The following is a 27,607-nucleotide window of genomic DNA, read 5'->3' as shown; positions in this document are numbered from 1 at the left end:
GTCGTCCAAACACAATCCCCTTTCTCCCCTTTTCCTCTTCAAAGGGTCCGACCATTTTTTTTGTTCTTTCTTTCTGGGTTAATTACAAACAGTGAAAGTTTTATCTTTTTGTTTGTAATTTTCTCTCAAAATACAATCATCTCACTTATGGCCATTGTTCATCAATTGGGTTTTGACCAGAATCACAAAAAACCAATTTGAGAAACGAGAATTTGGTGCTAAGGGGTGACTGTTCTTCAATGATCCCTAAACCTTGATTCTGCTTCTGGGATTTTCCCCCTGTTCAAACCCATTTCTTGTTCTTCTTCTTTGATTTGATTTCATTTTCCTACCTTCAAATCCACTCAGGTAATCCATGTCGGAATCTAGTTTTTATTTTTGTGATTTTTTTTTTGTTAATTCTGTCTGAGGGTTCTGTTCTGTTCTGTTTCTGAAATGTTGTTTTTGTTAGCTTCAATGTTAAATGCTTAGATCTTCACTGGATCTTCGGATCCAACACCATTTTGAAGGTTCTAGGGATTTTGAAACGGTTAAAATCATCTCCAGTATGCTTTTAAACATTCAAAATTGTACTTAAAAGTGTGAAACCATACGCTAAATTGATTTTGAAGGATGAAAGATATGTTCGAGAGTGATTTTGAATCTGATAAAAGTGATTTTAATAAATTTTCGAAATCACTACTTGATTATTATCATGTTCTTGTTGGTTTCTGGGGTTTTGATTCCTTTTCCAGGATGAAATGGTTAAAGAATCTTAAACCCCTTGTTCACATAAAGACAATAAGAATTAGGAATAACAAGAATGGAAAGACATGTTGATGTTTTGTTTAACCTTTTTTTTAGCTTTTTTCAGCTGAGTTTTCTTTTTTTGCTTTGTGTTTGTTTGAGAGCTAGGATTGGATCATGCATAGTCATTCCATTTCCATCTTCCAAATCAAATGTAAATGCTAATTTTGTTGCAAAGAAGATTGGATTTTATGTTGAACTTAGATTATTACTGACTGAAGTTCAAATTGTTATTTGATTTGTTTTACATGTTGAACTTAGATTTTTATGGTGAACTTGGATTTACTGGCTGAAGTTCAAATTATTACATGATTTCTTTTACATTGTCACCCTTTAGGATTCATCGTTCAAGCTCGGGATCGAGTAGAAATGGGGAGGACTGATGATAATGTTGCTATTATTGGAGATTGGGTTCCTCCAAGTCCCAGCCCAAGAACCTTTTTCTCAGCAATGCAAATGCTAGGGGAGGATATTAGTTCTAGACCTACCATGGATACTACCAGTAATGATCATAAAACTGAAAAAATCTTTCTCAGGCCTCGAGAACATACGGTATCAGAAAATGCCGCTGCAAGAGGTGGGGTCCCGGGTGCCAATTCTGGTGATCGAGCAATGGCGTTCGGTACGTTATCAGAGCAGAAATTCCGCGGGGGACTTGTGGAAAGGATTGCAGCCAGAGCTGGATTTAATGCTCCAAGATTGAATACAGAAAGCATTAGATCAACAGACCATTCTTTGAATTCAGAAGTAAAGTCCCCTTACTTGACAATACCACCTGGTCTCAGTCCAACTACATTGCTAGATTCTCCAGTTTTTCTTTCAAATTCACTGGTAAGTTAAACATTCAAAATATATGGAACTTTGTACCTTATCTTCTTGTTTAGAGAAGCACACAATCATTATGTTTGTTTGTTTTAAATTGTGTTTGGTTTAACTTTTCAATTATTTAATTTTAAAAATAAATCATTTTGGAAAATATTGAAGTGATTGACAATCATTTAAAATAGTTTTTTAAACATTTTCAAAGTTTATTTTAAACAATTTTTACCAAAAGAGTTTAAATAAAAATGACTTTTTTGAAAATCATTTTTTCTTTAATCAATCCAAACAGACTTTTAGTGGATTAAATTTAGTTTCTAAGCTCAATTAATTGCATTCGTTTAATCATTAAACTTTAAAAAGTTTTAATTACACCTCCAAATTTTTTATTTTGATTTTAATAAGTTATTGTCATTACCACCGGTACTCCAAATTATCTTTTTTTTTTTTAATATCTATCCTATTGGGTGATATTATTTGCTTTCCTTAGTCGTCTTAAACTATAAAAGTTTTTAAAAATTTTAACTCTCTAATTTTCTCCCAAGTTTTTTAATTTTTATATAAAAGAAATTGAAGAAATTTGCCCAAAATGAGCAAATCCTGATTATGGACTCCTATATCAAATTCAAACTTAAACTTGCAATCCATGTTGTTCTAAGTTTTTTTTAATAAATTATTATTATTATTTTATACCTTATGTGGAAAGGGAGAGTCGAACTTTTACGCTCGAAATTGATAGTACTTGAACTATGCTCGTTTTAGCGGATGCCTTAGGCATTCAATTTTGAAAATGATTTTTAATGTTTTAATTTTTTTATTATATTGCTTAACTAGACATCAAAATGTATTCTATGCATTCAGCTACTGATATGACTTTTTAAAAAAGTTTTTGTACCATTTACCAAGGGAAAATGAAGTTTAAGGATGATCAGAAGATATAGGAATGAGAAATGACACACTTTTAATATTTGAAATTAAAATTATTTTTTTCCCTAGTGCTTGGATGTATTTTTAATTAAGGCTGTATCTTAATTATGGTTTAATTATACTCATTTTGTTGATGAATGTTAAAATTGGTTGAAGATGTGTTTACATGTCATGATATTTAGATTCCGTTTGAATTATCTTCTAATTTAAACACATTTAGAGAAAAAAAAATATTTTTAATTATGTTTCTTCAAAAATTGTTTTTAAATTACTCTATTTTTTTTAACTACTTTTATTAAGATGTTTTAAAAACCATTTAATAATTTTAAATCACTCAATAAGCTATATGAAACATTATTTAAATTAGGGAATTTATTTTAAATGACAAAACTGTTGAAGATATTTACAAGTAATAGCAAAATATCAGTCTATCTGTGATAGATCGTGATAGACTACTATCTGTATCTATTTGTGTCATGGTCTACCACGATCTATCACAGATAGACAGTAAAATTTTCCGTTTGGTAATCATTTGTTTCTTGAAAATTAAGCTTATGTTCTAGTGCATATATATTAAGTAAAAGAGTTGAATTCTAAACCAAATATAAAAATTGACTTGTTTTTAGTTTTCAAAACTTGGCTAGATTTTTGTAATCATTGGTAAAAAATAGATAAGAAATCAAGAACCAATGTTTACAAAAATCTAGCCTAGGAATAATCAAGAACCAATGTAAACAAAAATCTGCCCTAGGAAACATTGGTAAAAATAGCCAAGTTTTTAAAAAATTGAGTATTTATAGGTTTCATTCTCAAAAACTAAAAATTAAAAACCAAATGGTTACCAAATGGAACTTGATTTTCTCAAAGGTGCTTTTAGAAAAATCAATTTTTTTAAAAAAAAATTATTGAAAACATTAATTTTTAAAGTTATTCCAAATTTCTATCCAATTTCTATCCAAATTTCTGAGGAAAAAAAGTTGATGGATGAACAGTATGAGAAAGGAGTTGTAAGTCTTCTGTTGCTTCATTCTTCTCAAACTCATGAAGAATTTCTGTTCTAATGTTGTCAATAAGTTGTTTTTTCTTGCAATTTCTTTCAATTTATTTTTGTTTATTCTGTCACTTTGACATGTTCTCCTTCATCTGTCTTACTGCAGGCTCAGCAATCTCCCACAACTGGAAAGTTCCAATTTTTAGGAAATGTTTGTAGTAATCGGAGCTCGACGATTATGTCGGAGGCCAACAATAAAGGCAACAACAATCCTTTCGATGATAACAGTACATCATTTGCTTTCAGACCTAGTGTGGAATCTGGATCCTCCTTTTTTCTCAGTGCAGCAAGCAAAGTAATTTCACTTCCATCTCCCAAAAAAGTAGGAACAAAAAAATGAAATTTGTAGCCAATTTATAAGATGCATATACACCAAGAGACTGCATATTGTGTTATTGTTTGCTAATCTTTTTCCCCTCCAACATATGGTTGTAGACAGCTTCTGCTACTATTCTTCCACAATCTTGTCCAAGAATTGAGGTTCCAGTTCCACGTTCAGAAAATTCTTTTCAATCTCATCTTGTAGAACCATCTCTGTCTTTACCCCAAAATCAAATCGGTCACCATCCTCAAGTGGGACTCTCTACATCATATGTGGAGAAGGATGATGGCGGTAAGACTGTGTTGGATGATCAAGGACCCTTTGATTCTCTATGTGGTGGTGGTGGTGGTGGTGGTGAACATTCTTCGCCACTCAACGAGCAACCAGATGAAGGGGAGCAAAGAGGCAGTGGGGATTCTATGGCTGGTGGTGGTTGTGGTGCTCCCTCGGAGGATGGATATAACTGGAGAAAATATGGACAAAAACAAGTTAAAGGAAGTGAGTATCCTCGGAGTTATTACAAGTGCACACATCCAAACTGTCAGGTCAAGAAGAAAGTCGAGCGATCTCACGAGGGCCATATAACAGAGATCATCTATAAAGGAGCACATAAACACCCAAAGCCCTCACCAAACCGACGAGCAGCAATCGGATCTTCTGATTCCCATATCAATATGCAACTAGACATCCAAGCACAAGCAGGCCATCAGAATGCTGAAGTTCCCCTTTGGGAAGATTCACAAAAAGGGATTCCAGGTGGAGCTCCTGATTGGATGCAAGAGAACCTTGAGGTGACTTCTTCAGCATCCTTGGGTCCTGAATATGGCAATCACCTTAACCCTTTACAGGCTCAAAATAACAGTCATATTGAAACAGTTGAGGCTATTGATGCCTCATCCACATTCTCTAATGATGAAGATGAAGATGATAGGGGGACACATGGCAGTATAACATTGGGATATGAGGGGGAAGGAGATGAATCTGAGTCTAAAAAAAGGTTCTTCACGTTACCATCTTATTTTATGAATGACAAAACCGATCAGATTTGGAAAGAAGCATGAAATTAACTTGGCTTGCTTTGATGTATCAGGAAACTCGATGCCTATGTAACAGAGATGAGCGGAGCCACTAGAGCTATCCGTGAGCCTAGAGTTGTAGTCCAGACTACCAGTGAAGTAGATATTCTGGACGACGGCTATCGTTGGCGCAAATATGGACAGAAGGTTGTGAAAGGAAATCCAAATCCTAGGTACACCAAATTCCATGTTTGTGTGTTCTCGTCCTGTTACCAAGTGTATTTTTGACAAGTTTGTGGTGTGCTAATTGCTTGTGTACAGGAGTTACTACAAGTGCACGAATCCTGGCTGCACGGTGAGGAAGCATGTCGAGCGGGCATCACATGACCTGAAATCTGTGATAACCACATATGAAGGAAAACACAATCATGATGTTCCTGCCGCTCGCAACAGCAGCCACATTAGTTCTGGTACATCCAGTCCAGTAACAGGTCAAAACACGACCGCAGCAATGCAAACGCATGTTCATAGGTCAGGGCCACCCCAGACTCAAAACACTATTCCAAGATTTGAAAGGCCAGCCTTTGGCTTTTCTGGAAGACAGCAAATGGGCACTGCCCATGGCTTTGCTTTTGGAATGAACCAACCTGGACTGGGAAATCTGAACATGGCAGCAGTTGGCCAAGCCAAGCTTCCTGTTATGCCAATGCATCCTTACTTAGCACAAGCACACCATGTTAATGAAATGGGTTTCTTGTTGCCTAAAGGAGAGCCCAATGTAGAACCTACATCTGATCTTGGCCTGAACTTTAATGGTTCAACCGTGTATCAGCAAATTATGAGTAGGCTTCCACTTGGACCTGAGATGTGAGTTGAGTTTATATTTTACCCTTTTTTCTCCCAATCTTTGTTCACTAGGAAAGTAAAAGTCCTTACTAGTACACATAGTCATAATATGAATATACATGTGACATTTCCATCAGTAAATCTCTAAAATTTCTCTCTTTGGCTTTTGGTTAGATGATTGATCGGACGAAACGACATAATTCTAGTGGAAACAATTGGCACAATATTCACATAATCAGAATTCAAGAATTTCAACCAAAAGGATCCATAACTTGCAACTACAAAGAAAAAAAGAACAACTCAATTATTTCCTTCAAATCTTTCATCGACGTGTTTCAGAATTTCATCATCATTTTTTGCTTTTCGACCGAAGAGGGTACTCAGTACTCAGATTGTGGTAGATTGATCCTCAATATTATCTCAACGGGTGCTATGACTTCTTTATGCTTTTTTTTTTTCAAAGACGGAACCAAGTGGTATTTTCAATATGAAAAGGGTGGGGAAGAATACATTGCTCGACTAAATTCTCCAAGCAAACAATACAAACAAATCATGAGAAGTGGGAATGAGCTAATTCATTGAAATGAATCCACTATACCCGACCATTTACACTTACAGATCAGGAGTACACATTCCAGTGCAAAAAATAGTGAAAATTGATTGGCTACAATAAAACCTAAATTGTAAGGAGGCTGAATCCTTTCAACGGGTATGGACCATATATACCCTAATAAACCATATGGATCCCTCACAGCCTGAATTCTCAGTACACCATCAAAGGCCAACATGTTTTTCATGTTTTTCTCTCAATGTTCATCTCTGCTTCTGAATTAATCTGTGTATTATGTTACAGATGTTGGATAGTTGACTTTGTGTAAAATACAACTGGCTAAATCACTTGGAAAATTATTACATATCAACTTTACTCACCATATAATTTCTCTCTTCTCTGAAGACCAACCAGATGGTTGCAACTATTCTGTCATCAGCGGGAATAATTCTGAATAAACAAGATCATTGCAGTTCATCATTCAGTTTGTACTTTAATACTGAATGCTGGAAAACTTGAGCTCTGAATATGTTCCACAGCTCCTTAATGACCATCTGCAACAGTCTCTTGGGCAACTATCTCTTTTCCACTAGGATATACTGTTTCCCTTTGATTGATGACCTCTCTGCACAGAAACAAAAATGCCTTTTACAAGAAAAATCCAGATGCATAACCATTAATCTCAAGAAACGACTTTGTTTTATTTCTTGTAATATCCAAAAAATTTGAAAGATTTTCTTATTGGTTACATTTCTTTTCCCGGGATAAACCCAGCCTGGTATTTCAGGAGGCCTGAGCCTTTTAAGAATATAAATCCAGTAAGTACCAATTAATGTACAGGTAAACGATAATTTTTTAATAAAACACAAAAATTTAAGAATTATTAACAACCTGAGACAGCTAAAAATTGAATCATAGTGAAGAACAGCTACAATTCTTCTTTTCCTTTCTTTACCACGCTTAACAACGGGCAACTGCTTTATACCCTTAGCCTCCATAAGTTCCTTGGCAGTTGCCAGAGTAGTGTCAGGATAACATGTTAAGATCCCCCGTTCTCGCCCACGATAACTGATCCCTCGAGTATAAATAGAGGACACGAGACAGGTATCCACCTGCAAAGAATTCGGGGGATCTTTGTTATTTGTATTCAAGAGTACAAATGAAACGGAAAAACAATTATATTGAGAACAAATTTTTTATGGAAAATCTTCTGCTTTTGTAGATAGAACAAAACACTACGTGAATCAACACAAGATCATCGGTCAATGTACAGATCATAAAAGGATGCATGCATAGGAAAATGTTTTGGATTTGATATGGAGTTCTTCTGGAGACAAGATTTTGAGGCATCTACCAACTCATGGACATCTCACAAGAAAACTTCTAGAACTTATGACCACCATCCCTAGACATCAGATTTCACACTAATTGATTTTTATTAATCTAATTTCGTAAAATATGCAAACAGGATTTGAACCAACTGGGCCTTAGAAGAAAACAGAAGAAGAAAAAATAAAGCATGGAACAAAAATTGCCAGGCATAGCTGATACGTACGCTCAGTGAATCACTCATGAAAGCATCACCATACTTCTTGAAGAGATATCGTTTAATGTCACCATGTGTCAAGATCCCCTCAAGGAAATCATCATCGTCAACCACTAATGCACAGTTCTGCTGGTTATCTTTCATATATTTTAGAGCATCTTTCAGATAAATAGACAATGAAACCTTCAGACAGTTCTTTGACATCGCTTGAGAAACCTGGAAGGCAGAAAATCAAGAATAAAAGTTAGGATAAATAACAAGTTGAAGAGAGAGAAGCAGGTAAGGAGACAGGGTTTCAGAAATGGAGAAACAAGTACCTTTAGGTCTTCGAGCAAATTATCTTTATAACTAGATTCATGGCCAGATGGATTTACTACCTCAGAGAGCTCCAAGTCATTGTCACCATTATCATATCTCCAACGTGCCCCATCTTTATGTTCAGATGGTGAAAGAGAAGTATAACCTCTGGCAAGACCCCGCTTATCAGATGATTCGATTTCCTTGGTCTGTTTTGTAACTGAAGGTACCCATATGGCTAAGCCTACGGCCCCCTGCGCAAATGTCAGAACTAAGGAAAATAAGAATCAGGCTTTGAGAAGTATATGCCTCACAATATGCCTAGTAATAGGAATAACCGAGACAATACAATCGAACTGTGTTGGAATAATAAGATATCAAAAGAGTTTCTAAATTGCAACTGGCAATCCTGCACTATTTTTTTAGATTGGTATCCTCCCTACGTTTGAACTGTTGTAGTAAGGTAAGGACTCCTCACCTATTAATGCAACTGCTAAAAGACTAAAATTGACGCTGTGATTTAATTTTTTAATTTTTATCATTATTTTGGTAAATGAACTCTCAATATTGGATTAGAAAATGATAAACCGAGCGAGAGGTTCAGAAATAAACATTTCATAAACAAATATCCAAAAATGAAACTTCTAAGATAATAATTCAAAAGGATAATGTAAATGAATTTAATACTAACTACACCCACTATCCATATTATTACATCCTTGATTACCATAAATGTTGTTATCAAAAGCATTATGGGCAAAATACTAGAGAATCTCCTTTAATTCCAGAGAGACTCTAACCCAAGATTCTATGAATGCCTTTGATTTCCACAAACGGGCCAGGGAGTATTATATGAAGTTAATTTGGTAACCCTTGGAGGTGGATTAAAAATATTGTTAGATTTTTAAATTGATACGTGGTTGCACCAAGTTCATAGGGGAATGAGATTTTTGGGCGAGCATAAATAGATTTACCCAAGGAAAATTGGTATCCAGTTTCTCAACTAGACATGGTTATTTTTCACAGAAGCTTTTTTTTTTAAAAAAAAAATAATAAAAAAGAAAAAAAGAAAAGGCATCTGTAGAAGAATGTACTAAAGATATCACAGAATACTTGCCATGAGAGGAAGAAGTATCCTATAATCCTTTGTCAGCTCAAACAGAAGTAGAACGGATGTTAAAGGTACAGAACAGACTGAGGCCAGCGTAGCAGCCATTCCAACCTGTATAAAAGCATCAGATTATAAAGAATAGAACAAAGTAATGTAGGAAGTAACCACCAAAAGAATCAACGAACGCATCATTTACTTTTAACCCAAAAAAGAAGGGGGAAGGAAGTTACCAGTGCATATGCTTGTGGCTGTGCAACAGCCGCATTTCCAGGAATTGCAATATTAATGATTTCAACAGCTGAGCCCCCAAATACAGCACCAACAGCAGCACCAATCATTAGACTAGGTGCATAAAGGCCACCTACGAGCCCAGAACCCTTGCACAGAGCTGTAGCCAGAACTTTTGCAGCTGCTATTTGAGTTAATAACCAAATCCCTGGAGCTGAAGGACGATTCCCAGTATGTAGGATTTCTTCAACATTTGTGAAACCCCAATATAGGATTCCTGGGTACTTGAGAGCTATTATTCCAGCTCCCAAACCACCTAAAGCAGGACAGACAACAGGAGGAAGGCCGAACCTTTCCTTGATGAACTCAAATGATTTACCAAACCAAGCAACTAAACGTGTCACTGCTACACTCACAGCGCCACATAGCATTCCCAATATCAAGTACAATGGAAGTTCTACAATGAAACACGAGGTAATCAGTAATGAGTCAAAACCAATAAGCTTGTCTGTTATTAATCAATTTATATGCTTTGTCACAATTAAATTGTGCCATCAATTCTAAAATGAAACACAGGGTATTCGTGTGCTTTTTATTTTTAAATTGGCGATCTTTATGTGGGAAAATCAGATTTCATGCAGATCAATTTTGGTATTTGTGTGGGCATTTCCACATGTCTATATCTTTGAAGGGCTAGGGCATCATAAACGAAAGTCCCTTCTCCAAGAAGAACCCTAAAACTCAGCCAACAAAGAAAGGATAGTTTCCCTTTCATACAATCAACAACAGAACTCAAAGTTGGGGTGGTGAGCCAGAGTGTCAGTCACCAAAACATTGTTCAACGAATACAGATGATATAAACAAACTTTTCTTCTTTTATAGGGACAAGATTCTACATTTAGGGCAGAAGATAAAAAAATTAAATATATAAATAAATAAAGGGAATGGGTCTAGTCACTAGTGGCATGGGAAATCTAATATACCCAAGCCAACGGCTTCATAAAATATTATTATTATTTTTCCTTCTAATCAATTCATATTATATTTTGCAGTACAACAACATTTAGAGGTGGGATAATTAAAACCTTTGACCTCTTGGTTGAGTGTTTGTGCCTAAACCAATTGAGTCATATGCTCAAATTAGCCTAATCAATTCATATTATTATACAATTCTTGCATGATCAAATTTGCGATCACCATACTTTTTTCCGTATGTAGGAGGAAAAAAATGTAAAACAGGGTTTTCTCCGTCTATAGGACGATTCCCAGTGTGTCCTCTTTACCTCTCTTCATCTCTAAGTATGTATCCACATGGCCATCTATGCGCCCACTTCTCCTCTTTAGGGTTTTTTTCCACTTGTAGTGTCCTATGTTGTCCAACACTTAGCCCAACTCTCTCCCTTGAATATCTTATGTGCCCACTAAGCTCACTCTATGCGTCCATCCCTACTTTCTTCTCTTGGTGGTGCATAGTTCAACACAAAGTTCACTCAACACTTAACCCAATCTTCCCTGTGCTTTCACCTTGTCCCTAACCTCAAATCATGGCTCTTCAAGCTCACAGCATAGATCCTCATAACATAGCCCCTAATGTTCACAGCATAGCTCCTTATACTCATAGCATAATCTCTTGTTTCTCATAACATAGTTTCCAACATCCCCCATGCATCCAAAATTATCCACAATCACCCTTAGGATGCACCTACTATGCATCCAACTAGCTATGCTATGACTTGGTTAACTACACTATCAACTATGTTATGACTTTACCTATGCTATGACCTACTTCCTCAACTACACTATGAGTTGAACTGAGCCAAAATTCTCCAATTTCTCCTATGCTATGAATCCAACTCTTATTCTCATAGCATAGTTTGGATAGTAGAGAGTAAAAAAGTTTAGGTACTTAGTCGAACTTTTCCCTTCCAAGGCTTGAATTTTGAGTTCTTCCCTCCATACAAGGAATCCTATGAAGGCTTGGGTGTTACATCTTTAAACTCAAGAATTTTGATTTAGTCCCTAGATTTCTAGCCACTATTTTAGACTTTAAGCTTTCAAAAGTTCATTAGAACACAGATTGATCATACATTTATTGCTTCTACATTTTTTTTTAAAAAAAAAATAATGAAAACAACAACTTTCATTGAAAAAAAAAATGAAAGAATACAAGGGCATCCAAAAAACAAGTACACAAAAGCACCTTCTCTAAAGGAAGGGTGATGTAAGAAGAATGAGGTTAATTGGGTAATATTCTAAGTTAATTTTCTTTTTACCCCCACTTGTATTAAAACTCTATAAATAGGAGTCCTTTCCCTCATGTATGAACAACTAATAAATAATATTTCTACTCCAAGAATTCTCCAAGATTCATAGTCTACATCAAATTGATGTAAGAAGAATGAGGTTAATTGGGTAATATTCTAGGTTAATTTCCTTTTTACCCCACTTGTATTAAAATTCTATAAATAGAAGTCTTTCTCCTCATGTATGAACAACTAATGAATAATATTTCTATTTTAAGAATTCTCCAAGATTCGTAGTCCACATCAAATTGGTGTCAGAGTGCCTTCGTGAAAGGGCCTAATGGTAATCAAGAACACCAACAAGCTTCCCGACCTCCAAACTCGTGATGTAGAAGCATCCTTCTCCACATCTCCTCAAACCGTGGATCGAGGACTTCGCAATTTGGAAATCTCTATAAGTGGTTTATTGGATAGGACGATTGCAATGCAAACTTCAATGGCTGTTATGAAATAATCAATTGAGAATTTGACTTTTGAAGTAAGAAAGATAGCCAATAGAATGAAAATTGACCACCTCGCTATTATCCGTGCCTGGGGAAATGGAAAGAAGCTAAGAGGAACTTTGGTGGATATGACTTCTATTGGAAGAACTTCCTTTCTATACAATCGGTGAAGGCTATTGATTCACCAAGGAATGAGCTTTTTTCTTTGCTTAAAAATACTAGCTTGGTCAACGGGTACTCGAACAGCTACAATATTTGGAGTCTTGATGAACTTGATGAAACATTTAATGTTTTGGACTTTTTTTCACAATGTTTTTGTTCAAGATGTAGGAGGCTGGTTTGACCATACTCCGTTGAATAAGTTTATTTTATTTCTTGATTGTTTCAATTTCTTTTCTTTTTAAAACTTGAAGACGAGTTTTCGTTTTGAAGGGGTAGAATGATGTAAGAAGAATGAGGTTAATTGGGTAATATTCTAGATTAATTTCTTTTTTACCTCCACTTGTTTTAAAACTCTATAAATAGGAGTCTTTCCCCTCATGTATGAACAATTAATGAATAATATTTCTACTCCAAGAATTCTCCAAAATTCGAAGTATACATCAAAGGGTTTCCAACTAAATAAATTATTATGTAGGGAATAATTACAAAAAACCTTTGAAACCGAAGCTCAAAGTGAAATATGTAACATGTAACCTCACTAAGGATCAAACCTCACTAGGATCCTTTTCCAAACCTCAGAAAACTCTATTGTTCCTCTCTCCCCCAAACATCCCACAATAAAGCACACACCCTAGCAAACAAAAAAAAAGGCCTTTCTCTCAGAAAGGCAAATGCAGGAGAAACTCCCCAATCATCGTGCGAACATCCCTCTGACCAACAATCTGAACCTCAAACTCCTACAAGAAGCAAATCCACATAGACCTCGCAAACTGACAGTTCCAAAGAAGGTGATCTAAGTCTTTCTCCGCCTTCCGACAAAGAATGTAGCAAAAAAGACCAATTAACGAGGCCATCTTCCTAACAAGCCTATCCAAAGCGTTCACCTAACCTAGTAAAACTTGCAAGGTAAAGAACTCGACTTTCTTTGGCATCTCAATCCTCCAAACCACATCGTAAACCGACTCAATAATAGGAAAGGGATCTAACAACAACCTAAAAGAAGACTTACGAGAACAATCCTCCATAGGATTAGGACTCCAGCCCCGACCATCCCTTCTCCCCTCCCTAAAATTGCACTCTTCCAACAAAGAAGGAGAGAAGCAACCTCAGTCATATCCCTATTGGATAAATGACGATGGAACCCGAAAGAAAAGGACACAGAGCTATCTGGTCAAACCTAAAAGTTAGAGATCAAATGATCTTTAAAGGAAGACAAATGATAAAGATGAGGAAACACAGAACAGAGGGGGCTATCCCCCACCCACTAATCCTCTCAAAAGTATGTATCCTTACCGTGCCCCACAATGCAACGGATCAAATGAGAGAAGCTCAGAAGAAATATCTTTTCAAGGATTTCGATATGTGCCTTTGAGCCCCTTTGCCACCCACTCAAAGGGATTAGTGTCATGCTTACTCACAATGATCCTATGCCACAAGGATTCAGGCTCAAGAGCAAAACGCCAAAGGCATTTAAACAAAGCCGTGTCTCGAAGCCTTAAATTACCAATCTCCAACTCACCCTAGTTCACAAAATGCTCAATGACCTCCCAACTAACTAGATGAGAACCCTTCCCTTCCTCCACCCCGTCCCAAAGAAAGTCTCATATACTTTTCCAGGCTTTTGCAAACCGAACTGGGCCCGAAAGAGGAAAAAGTAGTAAACGAGAATGCCACTTAGCACCGATCTAATCAAAGTTAGTCTACTAGCCTTGGAAAAGAAACCTTTCTTCCAAGAGGCTAACCTTTTACGAATTTTCTTAGAAATGGGGTTCCAAAAAGCCAAGGCCCTCGGGTTACCCCCAAGGAAGGCCAAGGTAACAGCTTATCTAGAGTCATCTTTCTCCTCCTCTTTTAATTACAGCTTATTTGCCCTCTGCTTCATAATGGAGGTATTTTTTTGTAACTATTCCATAGATAGAACTTGCTTTTGTAATCTATTTCACCAATCAATGAAATAGTTTATGTTTACTATACTTTTTTTAAAAAAAAAGTTCAAGGTCAATGCTTTCAAACTATATCTTAAGTCCTACTAAGGTTGAGATTTTAAAAGTTAAAATAACCAAAATGGGGATAAATAAATTTCTTTGGGGTACCCCTAGTACCTTGTGTCACCAAAAAGAGCAAGACAACTAATTTTTTATTCTTTTCTTTTTTCCTTGTATTAGAGGATTGTTAGTGAGGCATTTATCATGAGGTGATTTATATGAACCGTTACTATTATTATTTCTTTTTATAGAAACATATCATTACTATTACTATTTCTTTCATGAGGTTTCTTCCTTATCCATAAAGTTTAAGGACCAATTTGAAATTCTAAAAGTTGGAAGTCTAAAATAAAATGGAAAAGATTTTCAACCATTATAGTACTCAAACCCCATTAAATTCTACATGCCCCCCATCTTTCTCCTCCTCTTTTAATTATAGCTTATTTGCCCTCTGCTTCATAATGGAGGTATTTTTTTGTAACTATTCCATAGATAGAACTTACTTTTGTAATCTATTTCACCAATCAATGAAATAGTTTATGTTTACTATACTTTTTTTTTAAAAAAGTTCAAGGTTAATGCTTTCAATAACTATATCTGAAGTCCTACTAAGATTGAGATTTTAAAAGTTAAAATAACCAAAATGGGGATAAATAAATTTCTTTGGGTAACCCCTTGTACCTTGCGTCACCAATAAGAGCAAGACAACTAATTTTTTATTCTTTTCTTTTTTCCTTGTATGAGAGGATTGTTAGTGAGGCATTTACCATGAGGTGATTTATATGAACCGTTACTATTATTATTTCTTTTTATAGAAACATATCATTACTATTACCATGAGGTTTCTTCCTTATTCATAAAGTTTAAGAACCAATTTGAAATTCTAAAAGTTGGAAGTCTAAAATAAAATGGGGAAGATTTTCGACCATTATAGTACTCAAACCCCATTACAAGAAAAGGTTAGGAACCATTACAGAAATCTTACTGGGAGTACCATTTGACAAGAATATTGACACAAAATTTATAAAGTCTAGGACTGGGATTGACTGTATTCTTGCACTAGCAACTTTTCTCCAGAAAAATCAATGAAAGCATCATCTTTCTAAATCTCCCATGGAGAGCCATTTCTCATTAACAAAGCTCTCTGATGGAAAAGGAATTCTCAAACCTAAAGAGCTTAGGGAGGTCATGGCCTCTAACAAATCACCACATTCAGATTGGTTTATAGCATAGTTTTTCAAAAGAATATCAAAACATCATCAACATCAAGTCTACGTTCCACAATCTTTTAAAGAAAGTTACCAATAATGCCAACCTCGATGAATAAGTTCTGTACCAAAGAAAAAGACGTCAAAGCAGTTTATCACTACACCCAAACAGCCTTTTTCAAGTGTTGGCAAAGTGCCAAGATTTTTTTTTTTTTTTTTTTGAGTTCAATATTGGGTGGGAGAATTCGAATCTCAGACTTTTTAGTCAAGGGTACATAATGCTAGTTGACCTATGCTCACTTTGGCAATGTTTCAAGATTCCTTTGAAAAATGATACCATCATACCATAATTCTAACCTTCATGAAAAATTAATATCCCTCATACCAAAGAAAAAAGACGCCAAAACAACCCATGACTATACCTCCTCCAAGTGCATATAAGATTTGGGCTAGAGTCCAATCCATAAGACTTAAAGTCGTGCTACCTCATATTGTCATAGAGTAACGATCAACTTTGTAAAAGAGTGATAGATCCTCAATGCATCATTAATTGCCATTTGCTAACAAAATTATAGATGATTGAAATTTGAAACCTTGGAAAAGAGAAAGGTTGCCATCAAACTCAATCCTAATGATGTCAAACTTTTGGCAAAGTGGATTAAAACTTTCTTAACATAATTCTTGAAGCCAAAGGATTCAGCATTAAATGGAGGACATTGATATACGCTTGTATCCCAGAGCCAATGCTTTTCATATCATCATTAATGATAAACCAAAAGGCAAAATCTTGACTTCTAGAGGCCTTGGACAGATGGACCCCTATCTCCTCTCCTTATACTGATTGTTGATTGATTGCCTTGGTAGATCAATCTCCCCAATGTTAGGTATGGACTAATATCTAGCTTCGGTTCAAAGAATGTCTCTCATTGTGTAAATGGTTAACAATTTGTATACAAGAGGTTGGCTTTTTTCAGGCTATGGTTTCATCTAGAATCTTTCCAATATAATACATATATATATATATAGTATGTATATGTGTGTGTATATATATATATATATGTAAACTTAACCAAGCATCAATAAAAAGTTTGGTAAATCATAAATTTTGGGTATTAACTTAAAGACCAATTCCATCAAAAACATTGCTCATGTTTTTGGCTGTAGGGGTGAGATCATGGCCATCATCCTATGCGAGACTTCCTCAAATGGGTAAACACCACTCCATGTCGTTTTGGCTCCCTATAATTGAAAATTTTGAAAACGTGCTTCCCGAATGGAATTAATCTTAAATATCCAAAGGTTGTAGATTGAGCATCATCCAAGTTTATTTTTTCTAACTTGCAACAAATACTACAGTTTTTATTCTCAATTCCAATTGTGGCCAGTCATCCTATCTTCAAAATTTTCTTATGGATGAGTGCTAAAAAGAGAGGACATCCAAAAACAACTTTCACAGAGAATAGTTACAAAATTTTCTAATGGATGGGTCCTAAAACAACTTTCATAGAGAAAAAATGAAAGAATACAAGGACATACCTAATGTAAGAAGAATAGGGGTTAATTGGATAATTAGATAATATTCTAGGTTAATTCCCTTTTTACCCCACTTGTAATAAAACTCTATAAATAGAACATTTCCCTCTTGTATCAAACACATTATTCATTCTAATAAAAGATCCACAATCTTGATTCTTGGAGAGAATTCTCCTTTTATTTCCTTTAGGCTACATCACATCCAAAAAACCAAAGCCCACAAAAGAAGAGAATCCCGCTAAAGAAAAAGGCTCCATCTATACAAAATAGTGCCGATAGAAAAATAATTATAAAAGGTCTCCTAAATTGAACCCAAAAGGAAACATAAAATCTAACAGTGGACTAAACATCACTAGGATCTCCCTCCATCCTTCTAAACACCCTATTATTCCGCTCCCCCAAAGAACCCATAAAATAGCATACCCCCGGAAAAGCTATAAAAAGCGCACTTGGTTAATTGGCAACATGTTGTCGCACTCCCACTTTTAAGTGGGGGACACAGCATTAGCAACATTAGAATTAAGAACCAAGCACTTCTATCTAAATCTTTTAGAAGCATGTGAAGAAAAAAAAATCTCATTTGAGAAAATTCTTTGATGCTAAATAGGGAAGTCAGATGCAAATTCTTGGCTAATAAACAAACCCCACTACTTTAAGGCTTCATGGACAACTATTTTGAAGCTCGTTGACCTCATCAAGGGTAGATCCTTTTGCAAACAAACCCCACAGTCAATGATCATTTTTTGGCATGACGGGAAGGCGACATATACTCCATTATGGCAGCAATGGTCAATGATCCATGTTTATCAACTACACAATCATGGGATAGCAAATTCCGAATGTTATTAAATGGGGAAAAAATACTTATAATGGATTGCCCTCTCCCACAAGCTCTCCTGATCCTCCCAGCCTCTTTGGATGACAAACAAATAAAGTCAAAAAAGCTTTTCTGTAAGATCTATGTTCAAGAAACTCCCCCACAGTCAAGATGCCTAGAAACACTTACAGCAAGATCTGCATAAATGTCCTGAGAATATCAAGTTCTTCCTTTGGGAGTGTAACCACACTGTCATAAACACGTGACTTTATTCAGAGAAGATCTACTAACACGGCCATCTCATCAAATTGGCGCATCATGCATGTGCAAGCGAAATGCAAAACTCAAGGGCATTTATTTATATCATGCAAGTCTGCAATCAAGTTTTGAGCTTGCTCTTAGCTTCTCTCAAATGGCAGACTTTCATGAGAAAAGAAAATAGAAGGAAGGGGATCCTTTGAGTTCAGTCGGTGAGCTCTTGTGGTGCCTAAGGATGCTACTTTTGACAATTCCTCTGCTCTGGTTTTTCTTCATGCGTTTGGCTGGTGAAAATATTTTTTTCCTTCATTTACAAATTTCTTTGGCAACCACATGTTGTAGAATCAGGAAGTTGTCTGGTGAGATTACAAGGTGCACAAAATCAATCATCTAGCTCATAGTTCATGAGGTATCGCTTGGACAAGAAAAAATCTCAGCAATCATTTCCATGGCCACAAGCTTCCAAGATCGAGATGTCCTTTTGGATGGCCACCAAGAAAACGTGAGTTATTTTCGACAAACATTGAAATTTCTTGTTAGCTGAAAATAACTTCCTTCCAAGATCTTTTAGCCCTCATAATAAGTCATAAAATTTCCTCAAACATTTCCAGCAAAGAGTCCCTATCATCTCTTTAGTTCTTCCAATGCCAAGACCATTAATTTGATGGTAACTTTCATAAGAGCAAGCACCCTCCCATAAGAAATATTGCTAAAAACCATTATTTTTTCTCTTATTAATCTTAGGAGGAAAGGATTTCTTAAATAGAAGAAATACCCATTACAAATAAGGAAAGAATAAAATACAGCAAATATAATACAATAAGTACAATATAAAATTTCACAATAAAGGAAATAATCAACACTCCCCCTCAAGCTAGTTTGAAGATATCATTCATAGCCAACTTGTCAATCAACTAGTTGAATTGCCACTTTGGAAGACCTTTGGTTAACACATCTACAATTTGCTCTGCTGTCGGGAGAAAGGGAATGCATATTATTCCTGCATCAATCTTTTCCTTTATGAAGTGTTTATCAACTTCAATATGTTTGGTCCTATCATGAAGGATTGGATTGTGGGCAATGGAGATTTGTTATCACAATAGATGCGTATGGGTATTGTCCGAGAGAAATTCAATTCTTCCAGTAGTCTTCTTATCCATATACCCTCACAAATACCATGGGCTAATGCCCTAAATTCTGCTTAGCACTACTTCTTGCAACCACACTTTGTTTTTTACTTCGCCAAGTAACCAGATTTCCTCCAACAAAAGAGCAATACCCTGAAGTAGATCTTCTATCAGTCGTGTTTCCTACCCAATCAGCATCAGTGTAAACCTCAATGTTTAGGTGGTCATGCTTTGTGAATAATATATCTTTTCCTGGAGTACCTTTCAAATATCTCAAAATTCTATAAACTGCTTCAAAGTGAACTGACCTAGGAGTATGCATGAACTGACTTACTACACTAACTGCGAAAGCAATGTCAGGACGTGTGTGAGAGAGGTATATAAGTCTCCCTACAAGCCTCTAGTACTTTTCCTTTTCTTTTACTTCTTTTTCAATTGCAGCAACCAATTTTAAATTTTGCTCAATAGGAGTTTTTGCTATCTTGCAACCAAGTAAACCTGTCTCATTCAATAGGTCAAGAATATACTTCCTCTGGTTGACAAGAATGTCATTTTTAGATCTAGCAAACTCCATTCCTAGGAAATACTTTAAGGTTCCCAAGTCCTTGATTTGAAAATCATTAGCAAGGTTTTTCTTCAAGATATTCAGTCCTGTCTCATCATTACCTGTAAGAATGATATCATCAACATACACTATCAAAACGACCAACTTACCACTTCCAATATGTTTATAGAACATAGTATGATCAGCTTGACTTTGACTGAATCCATAACTTGTGACTGCCTTTCCAAACCATTCAAACCATGCTATGGGAGATTGTTTAAACCCATAACTTGTGACTGCCTTTCCAAACCATTCAAACCATGCTATGGGAGATTGTTTAAACCCATAACTTGTGACTGCCTTTCCAAACCATTCAAACCATGCTATGGGAGATTGTTTAAACCCATATAATGATTTCTTTAACTTGCACAATTTGTTAATTCCGAGATCCACCTCAAAACCAGGTAGCAAGTCCATAAAAACCTCTTCTTCAAGATCCCCATTGAGAAAGGTATTCTTCACATCAAGTTGATAAAGAGGCCAATCAAAATTAACTACCACAGATAACAAGATTCTAATAGAATTAATTTTAGCTACTGGAGAAAATGTTTCTTGATAATCAATGTCATAAGTCTGAGTGAACCCCTTGGCAACCAATCTGGCCTTGTACCTTTCAATACTACTATCAGCTTTACATTTTATAGTGAACACCTATTTGCATCCCACCGTCTTCTTATCTTTTGGTAGTTCGACTATGTCCCATGTGCAATTTTGTTTCAGTGCATTGAACTCTTCCATCACTGCTAATTTCCAATTCAAATCATTTAGGGCTTCCTATATATTCCTTGGAACAAATAGGTTGGTTATTTTGGATGTGAAGGCTTTATGACAGTCAGACAATCTATGATAAGAAAGATAGTTTTCAATGGGATATTTGGTGCATTTACGAGTACCTTTCCTATGGGCAATTGGAATATCAAGATCAGAGACGTCAGGTTAAAGATTAGAAGGAGATGAAGAACTAGGAGAAATAGGAGTAGAGTGTCTAAAACCTAGATCTTCAGGATCATTCGTCGGAGTATTTGATTGGTCTTGTGATAAGTCAATTGTCTGATCTCGGACTCTTTGAGTCAAGTTTCTTCTAGTATAAATCTGAAGTTCAAGATTTCGACTTGTCGTTTTGTAGTGTTTCTCCCCCTGAAGAAGAACTCTCCATACTTGGTATCGAAGGACTAGAGCTCATAATTGCAGGACCACTGATGTTTGAGAGAGATAAAGTATCCCAAAAATTATCTTGAAGGTTAGATATCTCCCCCTCAAGAAAATTTGGGCCAACAAAAGGTTGATTTTCCAAAAAAGACACATCCATACTCTCAAAATACTTGTGTGTCAAAGGATCAAAACATTTGTAAGCTTTCTTATGAGAAATATAGCCTACAAAAATGCATTTAGTGGCTCGAGGATCAAGCTTAGTTCGAGAAAGAGGAGAAGTATGGACATAAGCAGTACACCCAAATAATTTAATTGGCAAATCAGAAGACAGCTGGTTATTAGGAAAAAACTTATTGAAGTGATTAAGAGGAGTTTTAAAATTCAAAACCTTAGACGACATTCGATTGATCAGATATGCAGCTATAAGAACAGTATCACCCCACAATATTTTAGAACATTCATAGAGAACATAAGGGCACGAGCAACTTCAAGTAAGTGTCTATTCTTTCGCTTAACAATGCCATTCTGCTGAGGCATGTCACGACACGTAGCTTGATGAAAAATGGCCTTTTCTTGCAAAAAATTGGTTAATTGTTCATTGAAATATTCAGTGTCGTTATCAGAGTGAAGAATTCGAATTTTAGTTTGAAATTAAGTCTCTATCATATTGTAAAACCGAACAAAAACCTCTTTTACCTCTGACTTTTTTGTTAACAAATAAAGCCAAGTTAAATTAGTGTGGTCATCTATAAAGGTAACAAACCAACGGTAACTACTATGAGTTAAGACTTTAGACGGACCCTAAACATCAGTATGAATTAAAGAAAAAGGTGATGAAGCCTTGTACGGTTTAGGCAAATAGGTGCATCGATGATGTTTGGCAAAAATGCAACTTTCACATTGAAAAACTGAACAATCAAATCCTTTAAATAAATCGGGAAACAAATACTTTAAATAAAAGAAATTTGGATGCCCTAATCTACGATGCCAAAGCATGATAATTTCTTTAACAGAAGGAGAACAAACACTACTCAAGCCTTGAACTTTTTTATGACTAGCAGAAACTTCATCAAAGTAATAGAGACCATCAATCATCCTAGCACGTCCAATCGTCCCCCCCAACTCCTGATCCTGAAAGATACAATGAGTTTCACAAAAAATAACACGACAGTTAGCATCCTTAGAGAGTTTACTAACAGACAAGTTACAAGCTAATTTTGGAACATGAAGGATAGGACGTCGTATAAGTTTTGTAGTCAAAGGAATAGTTCCTTTTCCTGCAATAGAGGTGAAGCTGCCATCGGCAATGCGAATTTTTTCATTGCAATACACAGAAGAATATGATTCAAATAAACAAGAGGAACTAGTCATATGATCAGAAGCTCCAGAGTCTATAATCCATGGAGATGAATTGAGGCAAGAGAGAGCTTGAGGACAAGTACCTAATTGTGCCAAGGAAATACTAGGATTATCAGATGATGAATTGATCTGTAGCAGCTTCAAAATTTGATCAATTTGCTCTTTATTAAACGGGCTGGAGTCAACAACATTAGCATTAGAGGCATGTTGCTTAGAACTTTTCCAATTCACAGGTTTTCTATGAAGTTTCCAACAAGTTTCACGTGTATGTCGAGGTTTATTGCAATGGTCACACCAGACACGAGGCTTTTCATGTGGCTTATTGGATTGATTAGAAGCCTTCATTGCAGTATTTTCAGTCACCAACGCAGAGCATTCAACTGAGTCAATAAGTTTTTTGTAAATCATAGCATTCATGTGACTTTCTTCCCTACGAACTTCAGAAAAAACATCATTAATAGTTGGAAGAGTAGTTTTTCCAAGTATTCTACCTCTAACTTCATCGAATCAACATTGAGGTCAACAAGGAATTTCTAAATACGACCATCTTCAACAGTTTTCCTATAGTGCTTTTGGTCCTCTGTAGACTTCCACTCATACGTATCAAAGAGGTCAAGGTCTTGCCAAATCCTTTTTAATGAATGAAAGTATTGTGTAACAGAGTTAGTTCCTTGTCGTATATCACCTAATTTTAAGTTCAACTCAAATACTTGTGACTGGTTGCCCAAATCAGAATACATCTGAGTTACACTATCCCATAATTGCTTGGCAGTAGAGTAACACATGTAGTTACAACCAATGTCTTCAACCATGGAATTGACAAGCCAAGTCATAATCATGGAGTTTTCAGCGTCCCATCCGGCGAATGAAGGGTCATCTAGACTAGGAATGGTTTTTTCTCCTGTGATGTAACCAATCTTCCCTTCTCCACGAATATACATATGGACATTTTGGGACCAACGAAGAAAATTATCCCCATTGAGTAAAATGGTAGTTATTTGGACAGTGGGACCAGTTGAATGGCCATGATTTTCGCAAACTCGAATGATGGGTACCTTAGTGTCCGACATATCATTGAAAAAAGGAAACCCAAAATACAAAACCAGTAGATCTGGAAAAAAAAAAATATAGAGGCTTAAACGAACCAGTAACTAGGAAAATTATAGCTGTCGGACAGCGGCAACCGGTCGGCAGTAGAAACAGCGGACATCCGGCGGTGGAGCTTCAGGTGGCCGACAGAAGGTTAGATTTTTTCTAGGGTTTCAAAAAGGAAAAAAATAGGGTTTTTTTTTTGGGGGTAGGGTTTCAAAAATTTTGTTGATCTGATACCATGCTAAAAACCATTATTTTTTCTCTTATTAATCTTAGGAGGAAAGGGTTTCTTAAATAGAAGAAATACCCAATTACAAATAAGGAAAGAATAAAATAATTACAAATAAGGAAAGAACAAAATACAGCAAATATAATACAATAAATACAATATAAAATTTCACAATAAAGGAAATAATCAACAAACATCGAATTATTATATCCATCATCTTGGAGATGGACTTTGGGGCCAAAGAAAAAAGAGGAAAAAAAAATTGTTAAGAGGCTACAGAGAACTAACTGAACAAGATTTGATCTGCACCGTTTTCCAATGTTAGTTGTACTTCCATCAGGCTTGGGCTGATCATACTTTAGCTAGTTGAATTGAGAGGGAAAATACAACCTTCCATAATTAATCTAGGACTCACTGTATTCTTTTAGAGACAGTAAAGCATACTTCATTCACTTGGAATGCCTTATATAGAGAATTTTCTAATCTCTCTCTCTCTATATATATATATATATATTAAATTTGATTATGGATTTTTGGCTATTTTTAAGAAACCCATGATATTAATGTTTTAATGGGCAGATATCTTATTTACCTTCCTTTATTTAGTACCTCTTCTGTCTCTTCTCAAGATTAATGAATTTTGTTATGTTCCTCACTAAATTTAAAAGTAAAAAAATAATTAATAAAAATATAGAATGTGACATACATAGATACTATCATGCACCAAAAAAAATGCCTACTAAACATGAGATGGTGTTGGATAACTGAAATGACCAAAACGGAGGGTGAGGGTGACAAAAATACCGGCAGCAGATTTCAAATCATATGCAGGTACTGTAAAAGCAGACTGTGTTCCAAGTAAAACAGTTGAGACTGTAGATGAAATAACAGATGCCAATATGATCATTGCAGTCGTAAAAGGAGGTGAATTTTCTGCACGCAGTGGCCTTAATACAGTTTCTATTGCAAAGAAGCTACCAGCAACAGCTGCATTGAAGCCTAAAAGAAAAGGAGATGAAACAAATTAGCTACTGAACAAGTAGATGGCTCTACCAAGAGGAAAGGTCAAGTTATAGCGTATGCAAAGATTAAGCCATATTGACGAATAATTGGTAGGAGGAAATCTAATACCTGAAGCAATTCCAGCTGCTGCACCAGCTGCAACAAATGCTATTTTTATCTTTTCACTGTTGTTTTCCATCATAAGATAGAACCCATTGGCACAAGATTTCCCAATATCTACACTAGGTCCTTCAGGACCCAATGAACAACCAGTACCTAAAGTGATGGCTGCCTGTATGGCTTTAACTGTAGGAAAGACTCCAGAAAGTAAATCAAATCCTTGCCCTTGGGAAGCACTTGACTGTTTTATTTGGCTGAGTATCTCAAGCAAACCATGCATCATACCCACTATAACACCTCCGGTTACCGGTATCAAGAGAATGCGATGCCAAGTATCAGCGATTCTCTGTAAGCGAAGCCAAGCAGCACCCTCATTTGGAGTGCCAGCCCAGGCCCACTCATGGATAACATGTACCTACTTGAGAACCATAGCGTCAGCAAATTCACATAATTCCTCTTGCTATCTAAGTGCTTAACCGTGCTTTTCTATAATAGGAAACATATTTTCATTGAAAGAATGAAGATTACAACAAAATAAAATAATTAGTTCTATAAAAATGGAGGAAATCCAACACAAGCCATGGGGGTTACAAAAAGGTCATCCAAGAGGCCAAACGACCATTTAAACCATAATTACATAAAGGCGAGTTACAAAATTTAGCATCAAGTCGATGCAGTCATTAAAACTGATTCAAGAATGCTGCTACTAGAAGACTTGTCTTTGCAATTAACGGCTAATACAGTACAACAATTGCGGGACGAGATTGAACCTTCAATCTCTAGGGAAGATAGTCATGCTAATTACCGTTAAGCTAAGCTCACTTTCACGAAAAATATAACTTTTATCTTTTTTTTCAAGACAATATGGCAGACAAAGTCACTAACGGCTAATCATTTCATCGCTATCGTTATTAACATTAGAAGCATTGTAACAGTTGGTGACTAAGAACATTTGGAATTTGGCTGAGCCAAAATGGGCTTCTGCAGCTAAAGGCTTCATCCTAAACTTGTGAACATCTTCACCAATCAAACAAACAAAAAACAGGTGCAAATTTGAATAGTTAAATAGATAAGCATATAACAATCAAGTCAGTAGTAATGAAAACATCAGAAAAAAATGAAGACGTGAAAGGAAAAGGCTTCACTATCATTGCAGACACCAACCAGAACATTAAGGCGCAGGCAAATGGTGCTAGTAAAGAAAAATATACAGATACTGCCAATTTAAGAACAGAACTGAGAACCTAACCCCAATGTTAAAAGCTGCAACACAAAGACCGGTGGCGAGGCCAAGGAGACATGCAATAAGCAACAAAGCCCATTCAGGAGGGGCAGTATCATCAACATTGTCGTCAATTTCGCCATCGATTGCAGTTGGGGCATGAAGAGAATGCGAATTGAAATTGTTGTGACGATCAGAAGAAGAAGAAGAAGCCGTACGACTTCTACCAACAATATTAACAGAAGAAGGGTTGAAATTAACGTTATGATTATCAATATCAAGACGCTTATAACTTAAACGACGACCAGAGAAGCTGCTCCCTCGATTGAGATGATGAAGCAGATCCAGAAACCCACCTCGTTTTCCACTGTTATTTCTCAATGGATGAACTCCATTTCCATCTTGTGATTCTAAATCAAGATCTTCCTCATTATGATCTTCCATAGATCTAAGAAGGCGATTCTGATCGGAAAATTCCCCTTCCGCCATACCCAATTACTCCCCAAGTTCGAGGACGGTGACCCTCTTGTTAGTTATCACCGACCCAGAAATCAAAAAGGCAAAATCAACGAAAATGGTGAATTGGGTAATGATTGGAATCGAATTTCAAATGGAAAATTTCAGAATTCAAATTCCGACGAGCTCTGTTGAAGCCGGGAAGGAACCCGGCGGAAGGAAGTGACGCATAAAGTTAAACAGGGAACAACGCCGCTTCACGTTCCGTATTAGATGCTGTGGGATGGATTCAAATTCGTACAAATTCTGGGGGCACTAATTTCCAAGTTTCTTCTGGATTTCGATTGCTATGTGTTTATTGATCGAAAGTTCGATCCAATGTATAATTTACACGTTCAAAATGTGAGATATATTATATGAATGTTTTTGTGGGTCAATTCATCAATACATAACAGCCTTAGCTATGCTACACGTTACTCCTATAATCGTCTTTTTTTTCCCTTTTAATTAAAGTACACCTCGAAGTTCAAGTATGTTGAATTGTTGATTAAACTTTTATGATCAAACTTTTATGTGGCTGGAAAAATGTTTATTAGAAGATTAATAAGAAGCAGGTGGAAATTAAAAGCTCTCTAAGAAAGCCTTAATCGAGAAAGACCATGGAATATTTAATGTCTCAAAGGTTGGTGCTTTTCTTCTTAATCTTAATTAATTGACACGATGATGGGTTTGAATATGCGATTTTATTGTAATTCAATATGTGGATGTGGAAGAATTTAATGTGTATATGTCTTGATTAGTCAAGTTATATTCAGATTGATATGTTTTTAAAAGACAATTAATTTAGCATTCTCATCGACTAAAGTTATGAAAGTCCATTCAACGTGAATTAGGTTATGGCAACTATTATAGTCATTTACACAAAATTTGATTGATTTCATCAATTAGCTCAACTCAACTACACCATAGTTCTCTTAAATGATAATTCATAATGAGAGGTCATTTTCTCTAAAGAGTGTGTAACAATAAAACTTTT

The 27,607-nt window shown here is 35.8% G+C and overlaps 2 protein-coding genes across 6 annotated transcripts; one reads left to right on the top strand and one right to left on the bottom strand.

The window, feature by feature from the left end:
- Window positions 1-6,556, top strand: LOC120091164 (putative WRKY transcription factor 2). 4 transcript variants are annotated; one of them, XM_090306846.1, is made up of 7 exons: window positions 1-348; window positions 1,124-1,617; window positions 3,690-3,878; window positions 4,019-4,902; window positions 4,996-5,154; window positions 5,243-5,788; window positions 5,942-6,556. In XM_090306846.1, the coding sequence occupies exons 2-7, from the start codon at window positions 1,156-1,158 to the stop codon at window positions 5,943-5,945; spliced, it is 2,244 nt and encodes a 747-aa protein (XP_090162972.1). In that variant the 5' UTR covers window positions 1-348; window positions 1,124-1,155; the 3' UTR covers window positions 5,946-6,556. The 4 variants fall into 4 exon arrangements, with proteins under 4 accessions (XP_090162972.1, XP_038904982.2, XP_038904983.2 ...); XM_039049054.2 differs by having other exon boundaries at window positions 3,690-3,905; window positions 5,942-6,082; XM_039049055.2 differs by lacking the exon at window positions 5,942-6,556 and having other exon boundaries at window positions 5,243-5,925.
- On the bottom strand, window positions 6,321-27,205 carry LOC120091163 (chloride channel protein CLC-f). Of its 2 annotated transcripts, XR_005485670.2 has the most exons (10): window positions 26,143-27,205; window positions 24,903-25,308; window positions 24,576-24,770; window positions 9,502-9,956; window positions 9,278-9,382; window positions 8,181-8,414; window positions 7,873-8,079; window positions 7,209-7,429; window positions 6,698-6,942; window positions 6,321-6,602 (listed from the first exon to the last, which is right to left on the bottom strand). XR_005485670.2 is itself a non-coding variant. In XM_039049053.2 (9 exons), exons 1-9 carry the CDS (start codon window positions 26,602-26,604, stop codon window positions 6,861-6,863), a joined length of 2,367 nt encoding a protein of 788 aa, XP_038904981.1. In that variant the 5' UTR covers window positions 26,605-27,205; the 3' UTR covers window positions 6,321-6,860. The 2 variants fall into 2 exon arrangements, 1 of the variants encoding a protein (XP_038904981.1); XM_039049053.2 differs by having other exon boundaries at window positions 6,321-6,942.
- Between the last annotated feature and the right edge of the window lie 402 nt (window positions 27,206-27,607).

The sequence above is a fragment of the Benincasa hispida genome, chromosome 11, assembly GCF_027475165.1.
Source record: "Benincasa hispida cultivar pf3 chromosome 11, pf3_genome.v1.1, whole genome shotgun sequence".
In the NCBI taxonomy this organism is placed as follows: Eukaryota; Viridiplantae; Streptophyta; class Magnoliopsida; order Cucurbitales; family Cucurbitaceae; genus Benincasa; species Benincasa hispida.
The sequence above is the reverse complement of the archived record's forward strand: the minus strand, read 5'-3'. Positions and strand labels throughout refer to the sequence as shown.